The sequence below is a fragment of the Oxyura jamaicensis genome, chromosome 5, assembly GCF_011077185.1.
Source record: "Oxyura jamaicensis isolate SHBP4307 breed ruddy duck chromosome 5, BPBGC_Ojam_1.0, whole genome shotgun sequence".
NCBI lineage: Eukaryota > Metazoa > Chordata > Aves > Anseriformes > Anatidae > Oxyura > Oxyura jamaicensis.
Genome location: NC_048897.1, coordinates 51,571,757 through 51,590,390, shown reverse-complemented (window position 1 = coordinate 51,590,390; position 18,634 = coordinate 51,571,757). Strand labels below are relative to the sequence as shown.

The following is an 18,634-nucleotide window of genomic DNA, read 5'->3' as shown; positions in this document are numbered from 1 at the left end:
CGTGCAGGAGGAACGAGCACCAACGCAGCGCACGACATTTTTGGAGGGGTCCGGGTTGTTTGCTGCTAAGTATAGCCTCCGGATTCCGGCGCTGGCCTCTAAAAACCCACATTTTCCTAAAACCAGATGCCGAATCTTTTATATTTTTGCAGCACAGCAGGCGGCAGCCCCACGGCTGGGGCACAGCCAGCTCTCCCCTCCCGCAGGCTGTGCCCAGCAAGTGTTTTTCCATGAATCCTCTGGCATCCGAAGGCATCCGGGGGCTTCGTCCCCATGGAGGGGGCTTCGTCCCCGTGGGGAGGCCTCCAGGGGAAGGGCTCTTCCAGCTCCCATCCCTCGCTGGCCTCTCCTTTGTGCCGCCCTCGCCTCCCCGGTGCCGGCAGCCGCCTGCTTTCCGATTTGACAAGTTGGAGCTTTCGCTGCGAGCTTGGAGTTTCGTCTCCAGGAGTTGCTTCGCTTCCAGGCTTCGCATCTCCCGTCGTCGCTGCCGGCAGCCCGAGAGGCTGGCGAGGCGCGAGCTGCAGCGCGGCAGCGTGCGAATGGCGCCTCGCTGGAAGGAGCCGCCGCGGCTCCCGCACCGAAGCGAGCGTGGAACCGGTTACAACTAAAAGCCAGCCACTGGGAAAATGGGATTTAAGGGGAAAAAAAAAAAATCCAGTGCCGAGATGAGAAGCACCCAGGAGGTGAACCGTTTTGATGAATACGGCCCGGTGTGGGGTGGCAGCACTGGGTGTTCCCCATGGGGGCCAGATCCAGGCGTGCCGGGGTGCCGGGCAATGGCTGAGCTTGTGCTGTGCCTCGCTTGCAGGGCAGCCTCGGAAATCAGTCATCGGCGTTGCTGTGGAAACGGGGGGAAAACCCATTTTCTCGCAGCCCATCGCCTCCCTTGCAGGAAACGCGCTCGGAGCACGGGGAGGCCACGCGCAGCCCGCGGCCCCTGGGGGGGGGGGGACGTGATCCCGGACCCACAGATCCCGTTGTGGGGTTCGGAAAGCTGCAGCACCCCAAATGGATCCGGCCTCTCCGCCAAGGGCATCCCCAAAATGAACCCAGGGCTCACTGGGTGCCCGTCGGAGCCCAGTGCCACTGGGTGCACCCCCCCCGGCACCTCGCCCCCGTGTCTCCAAGGGGATCCGTAATCCTGTTGTGTGGCTGGGATCTGCTCAGGATCCCAACGAGCAGATCTGTAGGGTCAGCCAGGGACCCGCAGCCAGGGAGCCAGCGGTTGTTTTGGGGTGCGGCTGGAGGAAAGAAAAAGGTTTTCTAAAAACCCCAACAGCGGGGTTTAGCCCTGCTAAAACCCTAAAAATTCCTGGTCTTAAAATCTGGGCGTTTGGGCTTGCAGAGCTTAAAAAGAAAACATCAAATGGGGAGTGCTGAGGGTCTGAGGGGGGTGTAGGGGGGCAGGAGAGGGGACCTGAGCCTGGGGGTTTGGAACTGTGAGGGGTGGGGGGTGCAGGGACGTGAGGGGGTGCAAGGGGTGCAGGAGATGATGGGGCGCGAGATGGGGGTGAAGGCTGCAGGATGGGCGTGCAGCGGGGGGGGGGGGTGGGGGCGGGGGGGGAAAAGGGAGGGGGGGGGGGGGGGGGAGTGTGGGGCAAGGGGAAGGGCAGGAGGGAGGGGAGGGCAGGACGGGGCGCAGCGGGGTCTCGGAGAGAAGCCATCTGCAGCGAACGGGGGGTCGGAGGGGCGGGGAGGGAGAGCAGCAGCAGCAGGAGGAGGAGGAGGAGGAGGAGGAGGAGGAGGAGGAGGAAGTCGGGGCCGAGCCGCTTCCTGTAGGCAGAGGGATGAGCGCAGACAAAGCTGGGTGGGGACTCGCCGCTCCGGGCTGCCGCTGACCACCCCTCCTCCTGCCTCCCGCCCGCAGCCCCCCCTCCATCCCTCCATCCCTCCATCCTTCCCTCCATCCATCCCTCCATCCCTCCATCCATCCCTCCGTCCGTCCGTCCGTCCGCCCCCCCGGGGAGCCGGGGCAACTCCGGCCGCCTGCAGGTACCTCCGGGGACTGGGGGGCACTGGGAGGCACTGGGAGGCACTGGGAGTGGAGCCGCCGGGGCTTGCGGGCACTGGGAGCGCCGGTACTGGGAGCACTGGGAGCACTGGGGCTGGGCAGCCCCCCCCCGTGGCAGCCCCACCCCTGGCTGGCTGCTTGCGGCGGGCCCCAAAGGGCTCCCCCCCAACCCTTTACACCCCCCAAAAAAAGGGAGATGAGCCCACCCAAACCCCCAGGGTGCCACCCCCGGGCAGGGCGGTGTCGCCCCATCACCCCACCGCCACCCCACGGGGACCCAGTGTCACCCACCCCAGGGCCCTTGGTGGCGATGGCACCTTGCGTGGTGACACCGGGGGCACTGGGGGGGACGGGGGGCTGCGGGGAAGGTGCCTGGCACACGGCGCTCAGCCTCCCCAACAAAGCTCTGATTTACAGGGGCCGGTCCTCGGTTAATCAACTGATTTGCCATCACACGAACGGCTTTTGCCGAGGATGAATGAGGAGTAGTGTTCTCTCCTTTTTTTCTTGTTTCTTTTTTTTTTTTTTTCCTTTTTTCCCCTCCCCTACCAAGGGCTTTCCCTGCCCCAAATCCCTGCCGGAACCTCCGGCTTGGGGACGGAGCTGCCCCCAGCCTGGCTCGGAGGGGGAAATTTTGGGGTGCACCAGCCCCGCGCCAGCAGCTCTCCGGCTGGGATTTTGATTGAAATCCTGCTTTTTTTCCAGCTGTGGCCACACGGCAGGCAGCAGCACGGCTTGGGTAGGGTCTCGGAACAAGTAGCCGTGGCAGAACTCCCCCCCCCGGGGGTGCGCTGGGGGGGACCCCTTGGGGAGAGCTGCTCCAGGGGTCCCCTGTGCCAGAGGGAGGGGAACACGGCCAAAAACTTTGGTTTTCTTGCTGCCTCGTGGGAAAACGGATTTAGATTTAGGCAAAAACTTGAATCTGGGCTCTCCCTCCTTCTTGCTAACGAGTCGCCGATAAAGTCGGGGCGTGCTGCCCCGGGGGGCAGCGACGTGGGCACGCAGGGCAGCGCTACCTCCCGCTGCCGTGCCCGTGCCGCGCGGGGCAGGGTGCTGCGGGTTCGCTCCCTCCTTCCTTCCCCATCGCACCGGGCACGGGAGGGAAGGGCCGGGGTCGGGGCACACGCCCTGGCACCGGGCTGGGGCCAGGCATGGAGGCTTTTTCCTTCTAACTGGATTTCCCTGAATGCAGCTGGAGCCTGCGATTTTAATCCTCTTTTCTGCCATATGGCCGCTGGCTGGATTGAAATATGACTCAATTAATTATTGCCAGGAAAGCCCCGGGGTGAAGCCTTTCTTTCGCCGGGAGGGCGCTCGGAGGTGCTTGGGGGCTTTTCTCACCCCGTGCCATGGGGTATGGGGGCCGGGCCGCTCCCTTGGCACCATTTTTGGTGCTTTTCTTTCAGCTTTTTCAGCCCTGTGCCCGCTTGCCAGGGGCACGCTGCCGGCTGCCACCTGTGACACGAGCGTGGCGGTCTCAGCACCATCTGGATGATGACCGGAGTCGGCCTTGCAGCCAGCAAAGTGACCCCAGTGTGGGGGACCTGTGGGCCCCCTGCCCCAAGCTGTGCTGCCTGCATGTGCCCTTCCTCTCCCCACAGCCCCGGGAGCCACCAGCCTCGCTCCAGCAGCGCACGCACTGGAAGATGCTCGGGGACGGTGCTGGGATGCTCTGGGACGGTGCTGGGGATGCTCGGGGATGGTGCTGGGATGCTCTGGGACGGTGCTGGGATGCTCTGGGATGTCACTGGGGATGCCACCTTTTCTCCAGGCACCCGCACGGCCCCAGAGGATGGCACTGGGTGTACGCAGGGCTCAGCCACATCAGAGGCAGGTGGCAGCGGGGCACACAATGTGATTCCCGGCAGGTAGCGGGGCGTGTGCCGCCGGAGAAACCCTACTATTATTATTATTATTTTTTTTAATCCCCAAGACACACAGCTTTTTCACCACTCAGCACAGGAGCAGCCGTGAGCATAGCACACACGACCAAAACGCCAGCCTTGCAGGGCGAGGCGGTGCCTCTCCACCCAGCCCCGCCAGCGCGCCCGCTCAGCTTTGGCTGTTTTGGCCTCAAAACAGCGGCGGCCGAGGCACCACTTCTCCTTTTGAAAACCCGTGAGTCATGGGAGGAGGGAAGCAGCGCCGGCGCATGCTGTTTCCATAGCAATTGGGGCTGGCGAGCCAGCGCCGAGCCCTGCAGCCCCCAAAAACGCTGCCCGGGGGCTGCGGGGTGGCCGTGCCGCCTGGTCCCGCACCGGATCCAGGGGGATTGGGACCGTCCCGCTCGTGCTGGGGCCCTCCTGCCAACCCATCACTGCTTTTGGGTCGGGGATAAGGCGATCGCCCTGGGAAAAGCATCATTTTTGGCACGAGTTGTGTCGGTGCTCAGCGTGACTTCTCCAGGCGTTCCGGTCCTTAGTTGTGCTTGGGGCAGGATACGGCCGTGTGCGTTCACAGCATGCCAAAGTGGGAGAAACAAGCAAAGGGACCAGGGTGCATTTTTAATTTCTCTTCCTTTTCAGACTCCTTCCTTGCTGTTTCTCGCTCTCTGGTTTCTTGCTCTGTGCGGTCGCAGCGGGCGCTGGGAGGAAGGAGGGGAGGAAAGGCAGAGGGGGATGCCGCATCCTGCGCTGCGGTCCAGGCCTGGACGTGGTGCTGTGCTGGGAAGGGCACTTCTGTGCTTGTCCTTGCCCAGGCTGACTGCCTGGCCACTTCCAGTGGGGGGGGTCACACCTTCCGTGTGCATTTCTTTTTGTTTCTGTGTGCAAGGGTTGGTTGAACCGCCCCCAGAACAGGTCCTTCACGGTGCCGGAGCAGCCTCGCATCCCGAACCGATGGGGAGAAGGGAAAGCGGGGGCTCTGCTCCTGCTGGGGATGGCGGGGTGGCTGCGGGGGGAGCGCAGGCTGCGTCTCCTGGCTGGATGAGCGAGGTTTGCTGCGCACACTTGGCACGAGCAAGTTGGCTCTCGCCCCACTGAGAGGCAGGTCTGGGGAGAAGGATGGGCTCCAGCTGCTGTGGCTGGTGGGAGGACAGGGACTTGGCTCGGTGCAGAGGTGAGGTTGGCTCCGAAACTTCAGGGCTGGGCGGGCAGAGCCCACGGGCAGGATGTGGGAAGCAGCCCCATGGGGTCTGCAGGGGTTTGGGGCTGTGGATGGTGGGAGCGGGTCTCGGCCCCGACCCGCTCCTGGCCGCTGCCTCTTGCGTGCGCGTCCTCGTGTGAGCCACGAGGAGGCTGAAGTCTGGCATAACGCATCTCCTCCAGCTCACGTAGGCAAAACCAAGTTTTCACACACTCAGTGGGGAAAAAAAAATAAAGAAGTCTCTGAAATGGCATTGTACCAAACCTTAAAAACTTCCCACCTTGCCATTTGCGTGCAGCTGGTACCATCTTTGACAAGTCAGGCAGCAGTTGTGCCCAGACCAGCTCATCGTACCAAACACAGTTAGTTTTCACCTTATCTCATCCTCCGCTTGCTTGTCACACGGTAATTTTCTTCCCATTGCCTCTTGTCGTCGTCGTAGCTCGGTCTAATTGGAGGTCAGGGTGCTCCTGGGTTGTGGTCGGTGGGTCTCCAGCAGTGGTGATGGTCCTGTGCAGCCCAAAAAGCTGGCTGAGATGCAGGGATGGGAAGCCAGAGAAGTTTGTGTTTGATTGAGAGCAGCTCAGGGACACTCATCCAGGTGTGTTGGCTTCTCCGCCACCTGGAAGGAGACCTCTGGCTTTGCCGAGCTCATGAAGAAGTGGCTGAGCTCATCCTTGCGCTGGAGCTCAGGAGCATTTCTCAGGGTTGCAGACCTCACAGCAGCGTGTGCCCTCCTGGCCCTTCCCTCAGCTCGTGGTGAGCTGTAGGTTTGCAGGTGGTGGCAGCGCCTTTGGGCTTTCATCCCTTTGGGCACAGCACCGAGGAATGCCCTGCTCTGATGTGCTGAAGCACCAGCAGCACGTCACGGTGGCGCTGATGCCGATCCGGGTATGTTCTCCCCTTGTGCTGGGGACAGGAGCGGGCACCGCGGTACCCGGCGGGCTGTGGAGCAGGAGTGTTTCGGATGAGCTCCTGGAGCTGAGCAGGAGTCTGGGTTTAGCAGGTTGATCGCCCTGCCCTCACTTGCTCTCCTGAGAGCTATCAGAAGGAAAGTTTGCTCCGTGCCTCCCGTAACGCTCCCTACGAGCGGCTCTTCTCGCTGGGCAGCCTGGGTTTGTAGGACAGGCTGGCTCGGGCGTGAAAAAGCAGCATTGCATGAGCCTTGGAGCTCATTGCAGATCCCGAGCAATCAGTGCTCCTTCCTAGATGGCATGCGGTCCCAGCAGAGGGGAACAAACCCAGCCCAGCACAGGATATTCCTGCTGCAGCTCCCGGGAGCCCCTGCTGTGCTGCTGCCTTACCCCCACCGCGCTGCCCAGCACCGCTCCTGCTGCAGCATCCTCCCTTTCGGGGCCGCTAAAACCCATCCCCGTGGCCTGGCTGCCATGGCCGGAGCTGTTTCTTGGCATCACGGGGACGTTGGTGCCACGAACACCTCTGCAAGCAGACACAGACACACTCAAGACACACTTGTGGCAGCTGGCACGTTGGGGAACAGGAGTGGGGCCAGATCCTGCAGCCGGATCAGTCCCCGTGGCCAAGAGGATTGTCCCACCCCACAGCCACAGGGACCTGGGGCCAGGCAGGGCGTCCACAGCAGTTTTGGAAGATTTTAGGTCATTCTGGGTGGTGCTGGGGTGGGTGCCCTCGTCCCCAGGGCAGGGCAGGCTCGGGGTGCGTCCCTGCGCTCTGGGGCTGGCTGGCTGCGTGGTGGGGCTGCTGCCACACTGGTGCTCTTCCCTAGGCTGGGATGGTGTTACCGGCTCTGTAGCTCCAAAATTTATGGCTTTGGGGGAAGGCTGTGTGTCCCCGGGGGTTGCTTTGTATGGATGGAGCCCAGAGGTGTGCTCTCCTTCCAAACCCTCATGTTGCTGCCTGCCTCGGGCGAGGGTCACCTTGTAGGGACACCAACACGTCAGTCTGAGGTTCCTGAGGACCAAAGCAGTGGGAGATATTCTCAGCATCTGCTTTTTGATGTCGTGGCACCTGTCAGAGGGGTGCCTCCGAGCAGCACGGGGAGCCGTGAAACAGGGCCTGGGTGCCCCGGGAGCTCGTGACACTTCCTGCTCTTCCCTCTTATCTGACAAAACCTCCAAGAAATGTCTCTCTGTCGGGGCCGTGGCCGTCCTGGCGAGGTGTCTGAGGCCTTTCCCCCTCCCTCCCCACATGGCGAGGATGCGACGGGCCCGGCCTCGCTCACAGCCCTGCAGGGCCTTGACGGGACGTGTGCTCCCTCTGGGGTCCCAGCGGGCACCCCAAAACCACCCCCCCATCATGTCTGTGTAGGGAAGGCTTCCCAGCCCGTGCGTGGTTGGGTTTTGGCTCCCTGGGCTGCTCCGCTGACACGTCTGGGCTGGCAGGAGCACACACGGCGCCGCTCGATCTCGCTCGTGTTATGGTTGTGTTCGCCCCCTCTGCCTGCATCAGCTCTCGAATTTGACCCGTTTTGGCAGGAGCTGGGTGGGGAGCGTGGGGCGATGGCTCCCCCCGTGACAGCTGGGATGAACGAGGGGCTGGCCGGTGTTGCAGATGGAGCAGAGGCTGGAGGGTGAATAATGCTGACGGCCTGTGCTGTGAGGCTGCGTGGTTTTGGCTTTTTTTTTGGCTGGGATGTGTTAGCCCCAGGAGCTGGTGGCCACAGCGGGCGCTGCCCGAGGGTCTTTTCAGACCCCTTTTCACTTTTCACTCTGGACTCTTTGGGCTTTTTTCCAGTGAGCAAAGAGGGGTTTGGCAATGAACCACCATGCTCCTTGTCTCACTAGGATGGAGGGACCCCTGAAGGTCCCTGGTCCCACTTCGGGGCATCATAAGCATCCTTGTGGGCCCAGGAGAACACCAACGGCCACTTGCCCCTAGAAGCACACGGTGACCAAGCCAGGTCTCCTCCACACAGCTCCACGTGCCTGCCTGGGGTCTTCTACCCCCTCGGAGGGTCTCCAGGGGTTTGGGAGCCTTTGGGGTGGGTCACCAGCCATCCACAACCCGTAAACACTACTCAGAGCCCTTCTCCTCAGTCCCTGGGACTGGGTCTGCTGCTCCTCTCGTACCGGGATGTACCCACACAGGGGTCTTCTGCCTCAGGTGGGAACACTGAATGTTGTCAGGGACAAGTCCATGGGCTGGTGGCACCGCCGTGGGACCTGTGCCCCAGCCCGCCCCAAGGCCAGCCTTTCGGAAAGGCTCCAGGCTCCATTATTCAAGTCATGCTGACCTGATTGCGCTTCATCCCTTGTATTTTTAATACCGTGGAGCCGTGATGGTGTTTGCGCGGTGCTCGCAGCGCTGCTGCCATCAAAATACGTTGCATTATTTATCAGCTGATTTAATATAATTGCTGCTCAGCCTGACGTCCTCGCCTGGGGGCCGTATTCATGTCCGGTGCTTCCTGGCTGATGCCTGCAGGGGGGACGCTGCCGCCCCCGGCTCCTCCCTCCGTGCTGGGCAAGGCAGGAATAAAAAGGTGACAATACAGCAAGCCAGGCTTCTGGGGGGGCATTGACAGCAAATAAGGGACACGCCGTTGGCTTTCAAGCCTAAATCTGCGCCCTGTACTAATGTTTCCATTAATGGATGTCAACCTTAGGCTGGCTTGGAGTCGATGCTACTCCTCCATCCTACCTGTAACCGAAGCTCAGCCCCAAAGGAGCAGCTGCCCTCGTGGATTTCCACACTCCGGGCTGGAGGAGCACAGAAAGGGGCAGCACAGGGGGGTTCTGAGGCCCCAGCATGCAGGGAAAGGTGTTTGTGCTCGGGCAGCTGAAGCACGGCAGTGCGGGTAGCTTGGCAGGATTAAAGGCGTGGGAGCAGGCACGGGGTGGGGTAAATGAAGCACGTGGGGACCACAGCATGGCCAGGATGCACCCTACAGCCTCTGGTCCCATCCTTCCCCACACCCCTGGTGTGGCTTCCCCCCCATGACAAAGGGATGGATGGACGGGAGGGCGAGCAGGCGCGGGAAATGCCGCCTTGCGCCGCTTTATCCCGGCTTTGGCACACATGTTCTTTTTTTGGTTTTGCACGTTTCCTTTGCATTTTTGCAAGGCTTGAAACGTAAAAACACCGCCCCAGGGAGCAGCTCTCGGCTCCCTCTGCGTAAAGCAGCGTTTTCCAGGCGCGTGTCACCCCCGGCACGGCGGGGACGATGGCTGGCTGGCGTTACACACCGTGCCACCGGCTCAGCAGGAAGCGTGGCAGGGACGCGGCACCGCCAGCTCAGAGGTTTCGGTAGCTCGTTGTAAATAACAGTGTGAGAAAAACGGGCTTTTGACAAAGGAAAAGAAAAGCTCCCTGTGCGTTTCGCAGGGAAAACGGGCTGGTGAGGGATGTCGGGCTCCGTGGGAAAACCAAGGCGCTGTATCTGGAGCTCAGCACGAGAGGAGGCGAGGACCGGGGACCCAGGCGTGCTCCCCACCGCTGTCATCACTTTCTGCTTTCTGCCTTCGAGCGAGATGCTCGGGGTTACAGCAAAAAGGGCACAGCAGCAAGCAGCAGAGGGGGAATTTAGCGGAGGCAATGTGGGTCAGCTCGCCACGCGAGGACGGAGCGCCAGCAGCCTACTTCTGGCTCGCCTGCCCCTACTAACCCGGTTTGCGGGGCCGCTCGCTCGCCTGCGGGCAGTAACTCAGCTCACCACATACTATTTAGCACACTAAATTACTTTTCAACTTACTATTAAAATTATATAGAAGTACGGGGATCTATTTTTTCCCTTTTTTTTTTTCCCCTCTCCGTTTGGAAACCTGCTAAAATCACCCACATTTAGCGGCGATCCTCCTCCCGCTTGGGATCCGGCCGTCAGAGAGCTCTCTGCTTGCTCAGCAGGTGTCTTACTGATGCCGTAGCAAAACCTGTGCAGGTTAATCGTAGCCACAAGGCGTAGGAGTTTACTCCACGACCCCTGCGCAAAGTGCAACAAACCTCAGGAAGCAGCTACAAAGCTCTCCGTCTCCACGTGGTGCGCGAGTAGCAGCTCTCAAAGGCACCTACTCTGGATGTATATTAAGAAAAAAAAGACAGAGATGGGAAGAAAGGAAGAAAAAAAAGAGAAAAGGAAGAAGAAAAAGCCAGCTTCCAGCCTCCTGCTTTGATGGCTGCAGCGCAGGGATGGGGAGAGAAGCAGTGCTCAGCAGCACCAGGGCTCTGCTCCACCCCAGCAGATAGGCTGTGACCTGTTTGATGTATTTGAAGCTGGAAATAGATCCTTATGAGTAATGTGGTTCAGGTGCTTATCACTAATTAATTAATTCTTTTGTACTGTAGATGCCTAATTAAAGCAGTCTAAGGTAATTCCCGTGGGGTCTCGAGCTAATGGGGGTGGTTAAGGGGGTTGTTTCTGTGCTGATGCAACTTGTTGGGCAATTCCCCGCGGCCGGAGAGGTTTATTAGGCTTTGTGTGGCTGTTACTTAAAATAAAATTCCAATAAAGGTTTGATTCGGGTGAAATCATCAGAGATGGCAGCGGGGATCCTGGGGGGCAGCTGGAGGCTTCACCTCGGTACGGGAGCAAAAGGCACCGCGGGGCTCTTGTGCTGGGAGCGAAAGGCACGGGTCTGGGCTTTATCTGGGCCAAACTGGTGGCTTCCCAGTTTCCCTGTCCCCGTCCCCAGTAAGTGGCCATGGCTTTGAGTGAAGGGCCACCTCGAGCAAGGCTCAGCGAGGGTTTGTCCCTTCGGGAGTGGTATCAGCACAGCCAAATGCCAAAATCCCTTTGCAAATAGCTCTGAGCAGAGCACCTCTGCAAACCCCTGCCCCTTCTCTCGCTCTCCAACCTCAGCCAGCGCTTCCCCTTGGAGTCTTTATCTCGGTGCTGGATGCAAGATGCAAGCGGTTGAAACCCCAGAGTGGCTCAGCTCGTTAACATGAAGCAATAGCCCTGGGCTGCTTCCCTTAACAAAGGGTCAGCGGGGGGCTCCTTGCTTCCTCTGAGGCTTCAGCCACCCTCAACCACTGCTGTTCTCCCAGTAAGGGGCAGAAAGTTGGGATTTCTGCGTGAGGCATATAGGGTGAGTTCATTCTGAATTCAATTGGAGTTATTTTAGTGAAGGAATCCAGAAGTGAAGGAATTGAGAGCTCAGCGTGGTGATGCCTCCTCTAACTGAAGGGTGATTGGGGTTTCGGATGGTCTTACCCTGGCAGAAAGGAGCTTTGGGGGTTTTCTGCTCTCTGTTCCCAAGCAAGACCCTTGTGGTTTTGGCTGAGCACGGGCAGAGCCGTGGTGCTGTGAGCAGCCCTGCCTTTGAGCTGGGGCCGTGGTCGGGCTGCGGAGGTTTTTAGGGAGTTTCCGGAGCTGCGCGTTCTCCTCTTGGGTGAGCCGCATCAAAATAAAACACAAGCAACCGAGAAGATTTATTTATGGGTGGGTTGATTCTGAAATCCCTGTGGGATAAAGGCCAAGTGGTGCTCTGCCCTTCACCACCCGGCTTTCGCTGCAAGCCTGCCCGGGGACCGGCGGTCCCACTGCTGGTGCTACAGGAGCAGGGGTCGGTGCCACCGCCCAGCAGCGGGTACGAATTGTGCCAGCCCTCGTGGCAGGAGGGACAGGGCAGGTGCCCCCGGCCCCCGCCGCCAGGCGCCCGCTCCCTCACCCAAATCATATTAAAGAACCGAACGACTGAAAAGGAAGTTGAGGTTGCTTTCTGTTCGCCTTCTCTTTTGAACCGTTAGGGCACGTGTGGGAAAACAAAAACCCGAGGTTCTCACTTGGGCGTGACGCCCGCGGGGACTTGTTGGGGCACGAGGGGAACCCTGCGGCAGGGCCCCCAAATGCCTGGGGCTGGGTCTGCCCCTTCCCACATCCAGAGCAGTGGCTGCAGCACCCCAGCACGCTGCTTTGGTGGCTTTTGGGGTGTCAGTGGGGGGATCCTGCGCGGCTGACTCCATCCCTAAGCGAGGTTTTGGCTTCGGTTGTGGCCGGCGATGGATGGAGGGGGCAGCCAGGGCACAGCCCCCTAGGATCAAGGACCAGCGATGAGCCCCCAGTTCCTCGCGCTGGTTTTGGAGGAGAAGCAGCCTCCAAATCTCCCCCAGTGTGCCTCACCCTGGTGCAGCCTTCGGGGTGCAATACGGGGCAGCGCCGAGACCCCCGCCGGGGCCAAGACCCCACCACCGGGGCCGATCCGGCCGCTCATCGCTGCCGGGCGGGATCGTTAGCTGGTGTGCTAACGAAGCAGTTTCCATGGAAACAGGCTCGGTTTCGGCTCAGGCGCCTTGTGATTTATTTATTTATTTTATTCGATTTATTTATTTATTTTATTCGATTTATTTATTTATTTTATTCGCTGGCGTGCCTCCGACCCGCGGGCTGCTTCTCAGCAGATTGGGCGCCACGGGAGGCGTCGGCAGGAAAACCCGCCTTGGAGAAGGGGAATAAATCCTGGATGGGATCAGGGGCTGAGGCCACAGCTGCTGGTGAGGGGTGTGAGAGGAGCCCAGGGGCTGCGGGCTGGCTCGTTATCCCCCTGCCAAAGGACACGAGGGGCCACGAGCGCTTTGGGCATGCTGGGGCTCCTTTCCCAGCCCCGTCTGCTGCTCAGCTCAGCGAGGCTGCCCCAGCTTCCACCCCCTGGAAACATGCTCTTTGCTATTTTCTTTCCGTCTCTAGTATTTTTTTTTTGGCTTTATCTGTATATTTAGCCGTTATTTTTCAAGCGAGCAGCCTATCTTTAGAGACGGCTCTTAGCACAAGCACCAGGATGGCTCAAAAACGCATCCACTCCCCCCCCGGTGGTGCCAATGGGCTCCGTTATCCCCCTACACCAGTTTTGGGGTGGGATGTGCAGGCGATGCCTGCCCCGCAGGGGCCACCCTGAGCCCTTTTCCCCCAAATCCTGGCTGTCCTCAGCGGGGTTTGCCCGCCGTGCATCTCCTCCCGTGGTCGACTTGTTTTTCATGTACACCCCCAGGCTGGGAGGCTCCTGGTCACACGTTGAAAAGGTGCTGGGTGGGGGATGCCGGGGCTGCCGAGCTGCTTTTGGTCCTCGAGGCGGAGGAAGCACGAGGGTTTGCTCCAGCAGATATCAGAGCTTTCGGTTTCCTTCCTGCAGAGCCACCCAGCCCGGCCGCACTTTGCTTTTCCTTTCACTTCTCCAGGAGCGGTAGCGGGGAGAGCAGTTTTCTTCAGAGCAGGCGAAAACCACCCGGGACTTGGAAGAAAAAAAATAAATCTGGGGATGTCAGAGAGGATATGATCCGTGGGCTTTAAGCCCAGCTGACAGGGGAAGAGGGAGGCTCAGGATTTGTGTTCGTGGGGCTGGAGACGGGGGGGACAGAGCCCGTGCGAGGTGCAAACCAACTCACAGCTGTGGGTTTTGCCGTCATGGGGGAAAAAACTGAGTTTTGGCTAAGCCAGACCGAGCAAACAGCCATAAATGCTGTTTTGGCACCCTAAAAGCAGCCTCACTCGCCGTTTGCACAGCTGTGTCCACACAAATCCCCCCTCGAATCCCAGCTTTGGTGCCTGTTTTGGCTGGTGAAAGAAAAATCGTTCCAGCGTGTCGGTCCCTCCTCCTCAAACGGAGTCCACTGAGAAATGAGGAGGGGTCTGGGGGGCACAGGCACCAGCTAGCAAAACTCAGCAGCGGAGTTTCCGACTCCAGCCACCCACCGCCAGGGCTTCTGTGTCCTTTTCCAGGAACTCAGCCTGTTGCCACGTGCGCTGAATGTCCCGCAGACCCTCCGCACGGTGGACAAGCATCAAAACAGCCTCCTGCGAGCCTGGGCTGTAATTAAAGCACGGAGCCCCAAAGAGACGATCTCCATGTACACGACAAGCGTCGTTAGCGTGGAAATCCAACAACATCCCTACTCGTTAACCTGTGGCCTCCGAGGCAGGAATCCTATTGCCCAGGCACGCGCACCGCTGAGCTGCTGGAACAGGACGGGTCCCTGTCCCCGTGCTGGTGCCGTGGAGCCCCTGGCGCTGTGGGGGACACTGCGTGTCCCCGTGTCCCCTGCTGCAAGCGGGGGGTGAGGAAACGTCACAAAGCACGGCGATTTTTAACTATGTGGCAGGGATGGTTCACGGGGTGGGCTTGGATCGTCTCGTAACTGCCTGCCTGCTCCTCTGGGGCTCCCTTACCCACCTCCGTCCCCGTACCGAGCCGCTCCTAGGGCCGCTGTCGCTCTGTGGGAACTCCCAAATTCCTATAAGAACACTTCCTAGCAGGAGCCGTCCTCAAATACTTGAGCATTTTTTCACCAAACCTGAGGATTTACCCACCAGCTGGGGTGGTTTTTATGTGCCCGATGCTGTTGGCACCTACCCGCTCTGTGCGCGCGGGGCTCTGGGGTTTGCTCCCGGCGCCTCCGTGCCGGAGGTACAGCGGGTGTCCTCACTTCTGGGATAGAAAACAATGTTTGTGTGGCCGTGCTGTTTTCAGTCTGGGCCGTTGGGGGTGGGTTTCCAGCGGGGGATGTCCACGAGCTGGTTTTTTGTTGTTGTTGTTGTTGAAGGAAGCACGCCCGGTGGCTCGCAGCGTGGACAAGCTGGCTCCAAAAATATTGTCGTTCCCACGCTGTGCGGAGGGGCCCGAGCACTCCCGGGGTGTGTGGCCGGATCCTGGCCCGGTGCTGAGCAGCACCAAGCCCTGGCAGTGCCCCGACAGCTCCGTGCATGGCCGGGACTCGTCCTCTGCTCATCCCAGCCGGGTCTCTGTCCTCTCCTGCCTGGCCGCTGGCACTTTGGGGCTGTCTCCTCCACCACAGCGGAGCTCCCGGAGGCTGGGGATGCTCGGGGAGGGGGCCGAGGGGGGAGGATTTCTGCTGATTTCGCTGGGAAACAGCCACGGGACCGCTTGCCAGGAGCCCTCGGATATTTGCCCGCTGACTCGAAACCTCTTCCTGTGCCGTGAGCCTCGCGGCGTGCAAACAAACGGCGTCACTGTGGTCTGCCCCCCCCCCAGGGTTCATAGGGGGAGCGGAAGGAAGCCCCCAGCCTTCCTGGGGGCCATAAATACCCATATTGCTGTGGCACCTGGCATCGCATCCATCTCATCACCCTCCTTTCCCCCCCCCCCCCCCCCCTTTTCTCTGTTTCCCCCTTTATTTCAAGGCGTTGGACGCCCGAGAGGAGCAGCCGTACCCCTAGGGACACCCGCCGCCGGCGAGCCCTGCCTCTGGTAAAAGCAATTGCTGCCGGGACCCCCCCCCCGGGGGCGAGGGGCTGCCTGGGGGGGGGTAGGATGGGCTGCGTGGGCTGGGGGCTGCGTTACGGGGTGGTGCCGGGGAGCTGGGTGCTGTTATATGGTAAGGGGAAGCAGCTGTGCCGGAGCCCACGCTGCCGTGCCGAGCATCCCCTGCCCACCCGGGGTGGGAATCTCCAGCAGCAGGCAGCTCCCATGTCCTGTTTGGCATCCCAGTGCTCGGGCTGGCAGCAGGGACGCAGCAAGGCAGGCCCGGGACGGCCACCCCACCACGTCCCCAGCCGCCCCAAAAGCCACCAGCCCCGGGGGATGCGCAGGGACGGCGGCAGGAGGACACGGGCAGCTGGTGTGCGCGCGCCCCTGAGCTCGCTGCCCGGTTTCCTCCTGCCTCATTGCCACCACAGCCTTTCCCATAGCACCAAAACCCCAAACGCAGCGTGGCTGGGGTCCTGCTGCTTGCGGGCTGTGCTCCCAGCACCCCATAAACCCAGCTAACGGGGAATCCCCGCTCCGGCAGCGATGCCCGTGAAGGCTGGTGGCTCTCTGCCCGTGTTAAACACGGGGTTTTTAAAGCTGCTCTGCATCCCCCAGCCTCCCCCGAGTATTCTCGGGGCCCTGCTCTAACACCCGAGGCACCCCCAGCGACTCACTTTGGGGACTTTCAGGGCCGCGAGCAGCTCCGCGCCGAGCCCCCCCGCGCGCCCGGCGTGCCGATGGCCAGCAACAACACGGCGAGCATAGCGCAGGCACGCAAGCTGGTGGAGCAGCTGAAGATGGAGGCCAACATCGACAGGATAAAGGTAACGTCCCCCCCCCCCTCCGGGGACCGGCACCCCAACCGGCGGGACGCCGCGGGAGGCACCGCGCGCGGTGGGAGGCGGTGGCCACGGGGACGTCCGTCCCGGGTGGTCCTGGTGGCCGTGGGAGGTGCTCGCCCCAGGGAATTGCCCCGCTGGCCGTGTCTGCTCTGCGCCGGCGCGATCGCCGTGGCACGGCACCCAAAAACTCTTCGGCTGCTGCCTTCCACGGTGCCGCGAGCCCAGGGCAGGGGCAGCAGTGACGGGACGTGCTGGCCCCAGGGGGGGGGACGTGTGGCCCCAGGGTGGGATGTCCCCCCGCAGCCCGTCCCCAGCTCCTTCTCTTCCAGGTGTCGAAGGCGGCAGCAGACCTGATGGCGTACTGCGAAGCCCACGCCAAGGAGGACCCCCTATTGACCCCCGTCCCGGCCTCAGAAAACCCCTTTAGAGAGAAGAAGTTCTTCTGCGTGATCCTGTAAACCCTCAAGGAGCCTGACCGGCACTCGGGCCACCCTGAACACTGACGTAGAGTTTTTAGGAACGGGGGACGACCTGCTAGTCCGCAGAATTTAAACAAAAATAAGTAAAAAAAAATAAAAATAAAAAAAAATACACGGCCTGGAAGCTACGGGGATGTGCATGTTTAAAGAACCCGGCCGCCCCTGGGGGGAATGAGGTGATCTGCATTGCGAGGCAAAAGAGCTGAAGTCTGTAGAGTTGCCTAGAAAGAAAAAAAAAAAAAAAAAAAAAGGAAAAAAAAAAAAAGAGAATATTAATGTAAAGAATAAATCCGTGTCACTTTTCTGCTCACCAAATCGTTTGGTTGTTCCATACCTAAAAGCACCGGCGCGGTGCTGAGCTAAGGATGCGCAAAACCCCTCCCGGAACGATGCCGTTGGTTCCCTCCCAGATCGGGTTTTCTATTTACGTTGCCAGATAGATAGCGACAGGCTAGCTGACTGTGGTGTTGCTCGATGTTGGGTCTCGTGCTTTCCCCTTCCCCGCGCTCGGGCAGGAGACGGCGGGGACCCCCCCCCGCCGCGCGCCCCCCTCCCCCGCTGCGCCCCTGGCGCTGTGTGTGCGCCAGCTTCGCCCCCCGCGAGTGCTCGTGTTGTGCTTGGTGCTTCCCGCTCCTGTGACGCCTTTCTGTAGCAGTGCATGGGACTTCTCTCCGCGTTTTCTTTTGGGATAATTTGACGCCACGTGCTGGGGGGGAGGCGCTGCAGGTGGAGGCGATGCCCGAGGCGATGCCCGAGGCGATGCCCGAGGCAAATCCGACTCCTGCAGCACCTCCCCGGATAGAGGAGAGCCTCCAAAATCAGCTCTGGCCACTTCTTCCCGGGCCCGTCCCTTCCTCCTCCACCTCTGTGCCTCTTCTCTGCCCCTCGCTCGCTCCACGCCCGGCCCTTTCGGCCCCCCCCCACTGCGGGTGCTCCTGCCCCTTCCCGTCCCCCCCTCCCGTGGCCTCGGGGGGGTGCAGGATGACCCCGGAGCTTCCCGGTCCCGCGGGTGCCTGACGCCCCATTTATACACACCCTGCGCCCCGGAGGAGGGCTTGCTCCCGGGTCTGCAGAGAAGCAGCACCCACTGTCAGCATTTTGGGGGAAAAACGCCTCCTTTTGGGGGCTCGGTGCCAGGGGGGTGCTGGCGAGGACGTGGCTTGCCAGAAGCCTTTCCCTCCTGCTGCCAAACACCTCCCGGGATGCTGACGGGCAGGGGGACGGGGGCTCTGCTCACCTCGACCCCCGTTAGCCCCCGGGGTCCTCACCCAAAATGAGCCGGGCACCACCGAGGGTGCGCTGGGGACCGCGGGAACCCCGCGGCCCCCGGACCTGCACCAGCCATCAGCTGAAAAATAGCCCGAAACAAGTGCGTTTGGGCTTTTCTACCTTTTCATACTCTTTTTCTAGCCTTCCGCATCGAAGAACCCTTATCTGAAGCTTGGGCCACCGGCATCCCGCGGTGGCTCCGTGTCCCCGTCCCGTGTCCCGGGGCGTTTGGGGAGGCGAGCTCGTGGTGTTACGGGGAAAAACCTGTAAATCCCCCCCCCCCCCCCCTCCTCCCTGCCTTGCCTTTCCCCTCCGTGCTGCCTTTCCGCCCCTTCCCGAGTGCTGTCGTGGTTTGTAATAATTTTTTTCTAATGTCTTTTGACAACCGGAATTCTTACACGACCGAAAGCTCCCAAAAATCTGCACCTGGGGGACGGGGACGGGGGGGGGGGATCGGGAGCCGGCCGAAAGCACCCACAGGAGGTGCCGAGCGCAGTGCTGCAGGGGTCTCGCCCCCGAGGTGTCCCCAAAAAACCCCTCGGTCACCTCTCCCGGCCATCAGGGACATCGGTGGAAGGGCTTGGAAGGGAAAACCTGCGGGGGGTGCCCGGGTGTGGGTTTTTTTTTTTGGGGGGGGGGGGGGCGTTGGGGGGTTTTGGGGTGTCCGGCCGTGGGCTGGAATGGAAAGGCAGCGCGGGGAGGTCGGCGTCGTGGTGTAGCGCATCCCCATCCCTCGTGGTCTGTGTGCTCGGTGGAAATAAAACTCGGGATTTGTTTCAAGCCCCTGGTGACGGTGTCGTGTGTGGGTAACGGGGGGGGGGGGGGGGGGGG

At 60.9% G+C, this 18,634-nt stretch overlaps 1 protein-coding gene across 1 annotated transcript; it reads left to right on the top strand.

The window, feature by feature from the left end:
• Positions 1-1,913: 1,913 nt before the first annotated feature.
• On the top strand, positions 1,914-16,804 carry GNG2 (G protein subunit gamma 2). Its single transcript, XM_035328515.1, has 4 exons — positions 1,914-1,992; positions 15,147-15,213; positions 15,903-16,037; positions 16,385-16,804. Exons 3-4 carry the CDS (start codon positions 15,951-15,953, stop codon positions 16,511-16,513), a joined length of 216 nt encoding a protein of 71 aa, XP_035184406.1. The 5' UTR covers positions 1,914-1,992; positions 15,147-15,213; positions 15,903-15,950; the 3' UTR covers positions 16,514-16,804.
• The last annotated feature ends 1,830 nt before the right edge of the window (positions 16,805-18,634 follow it).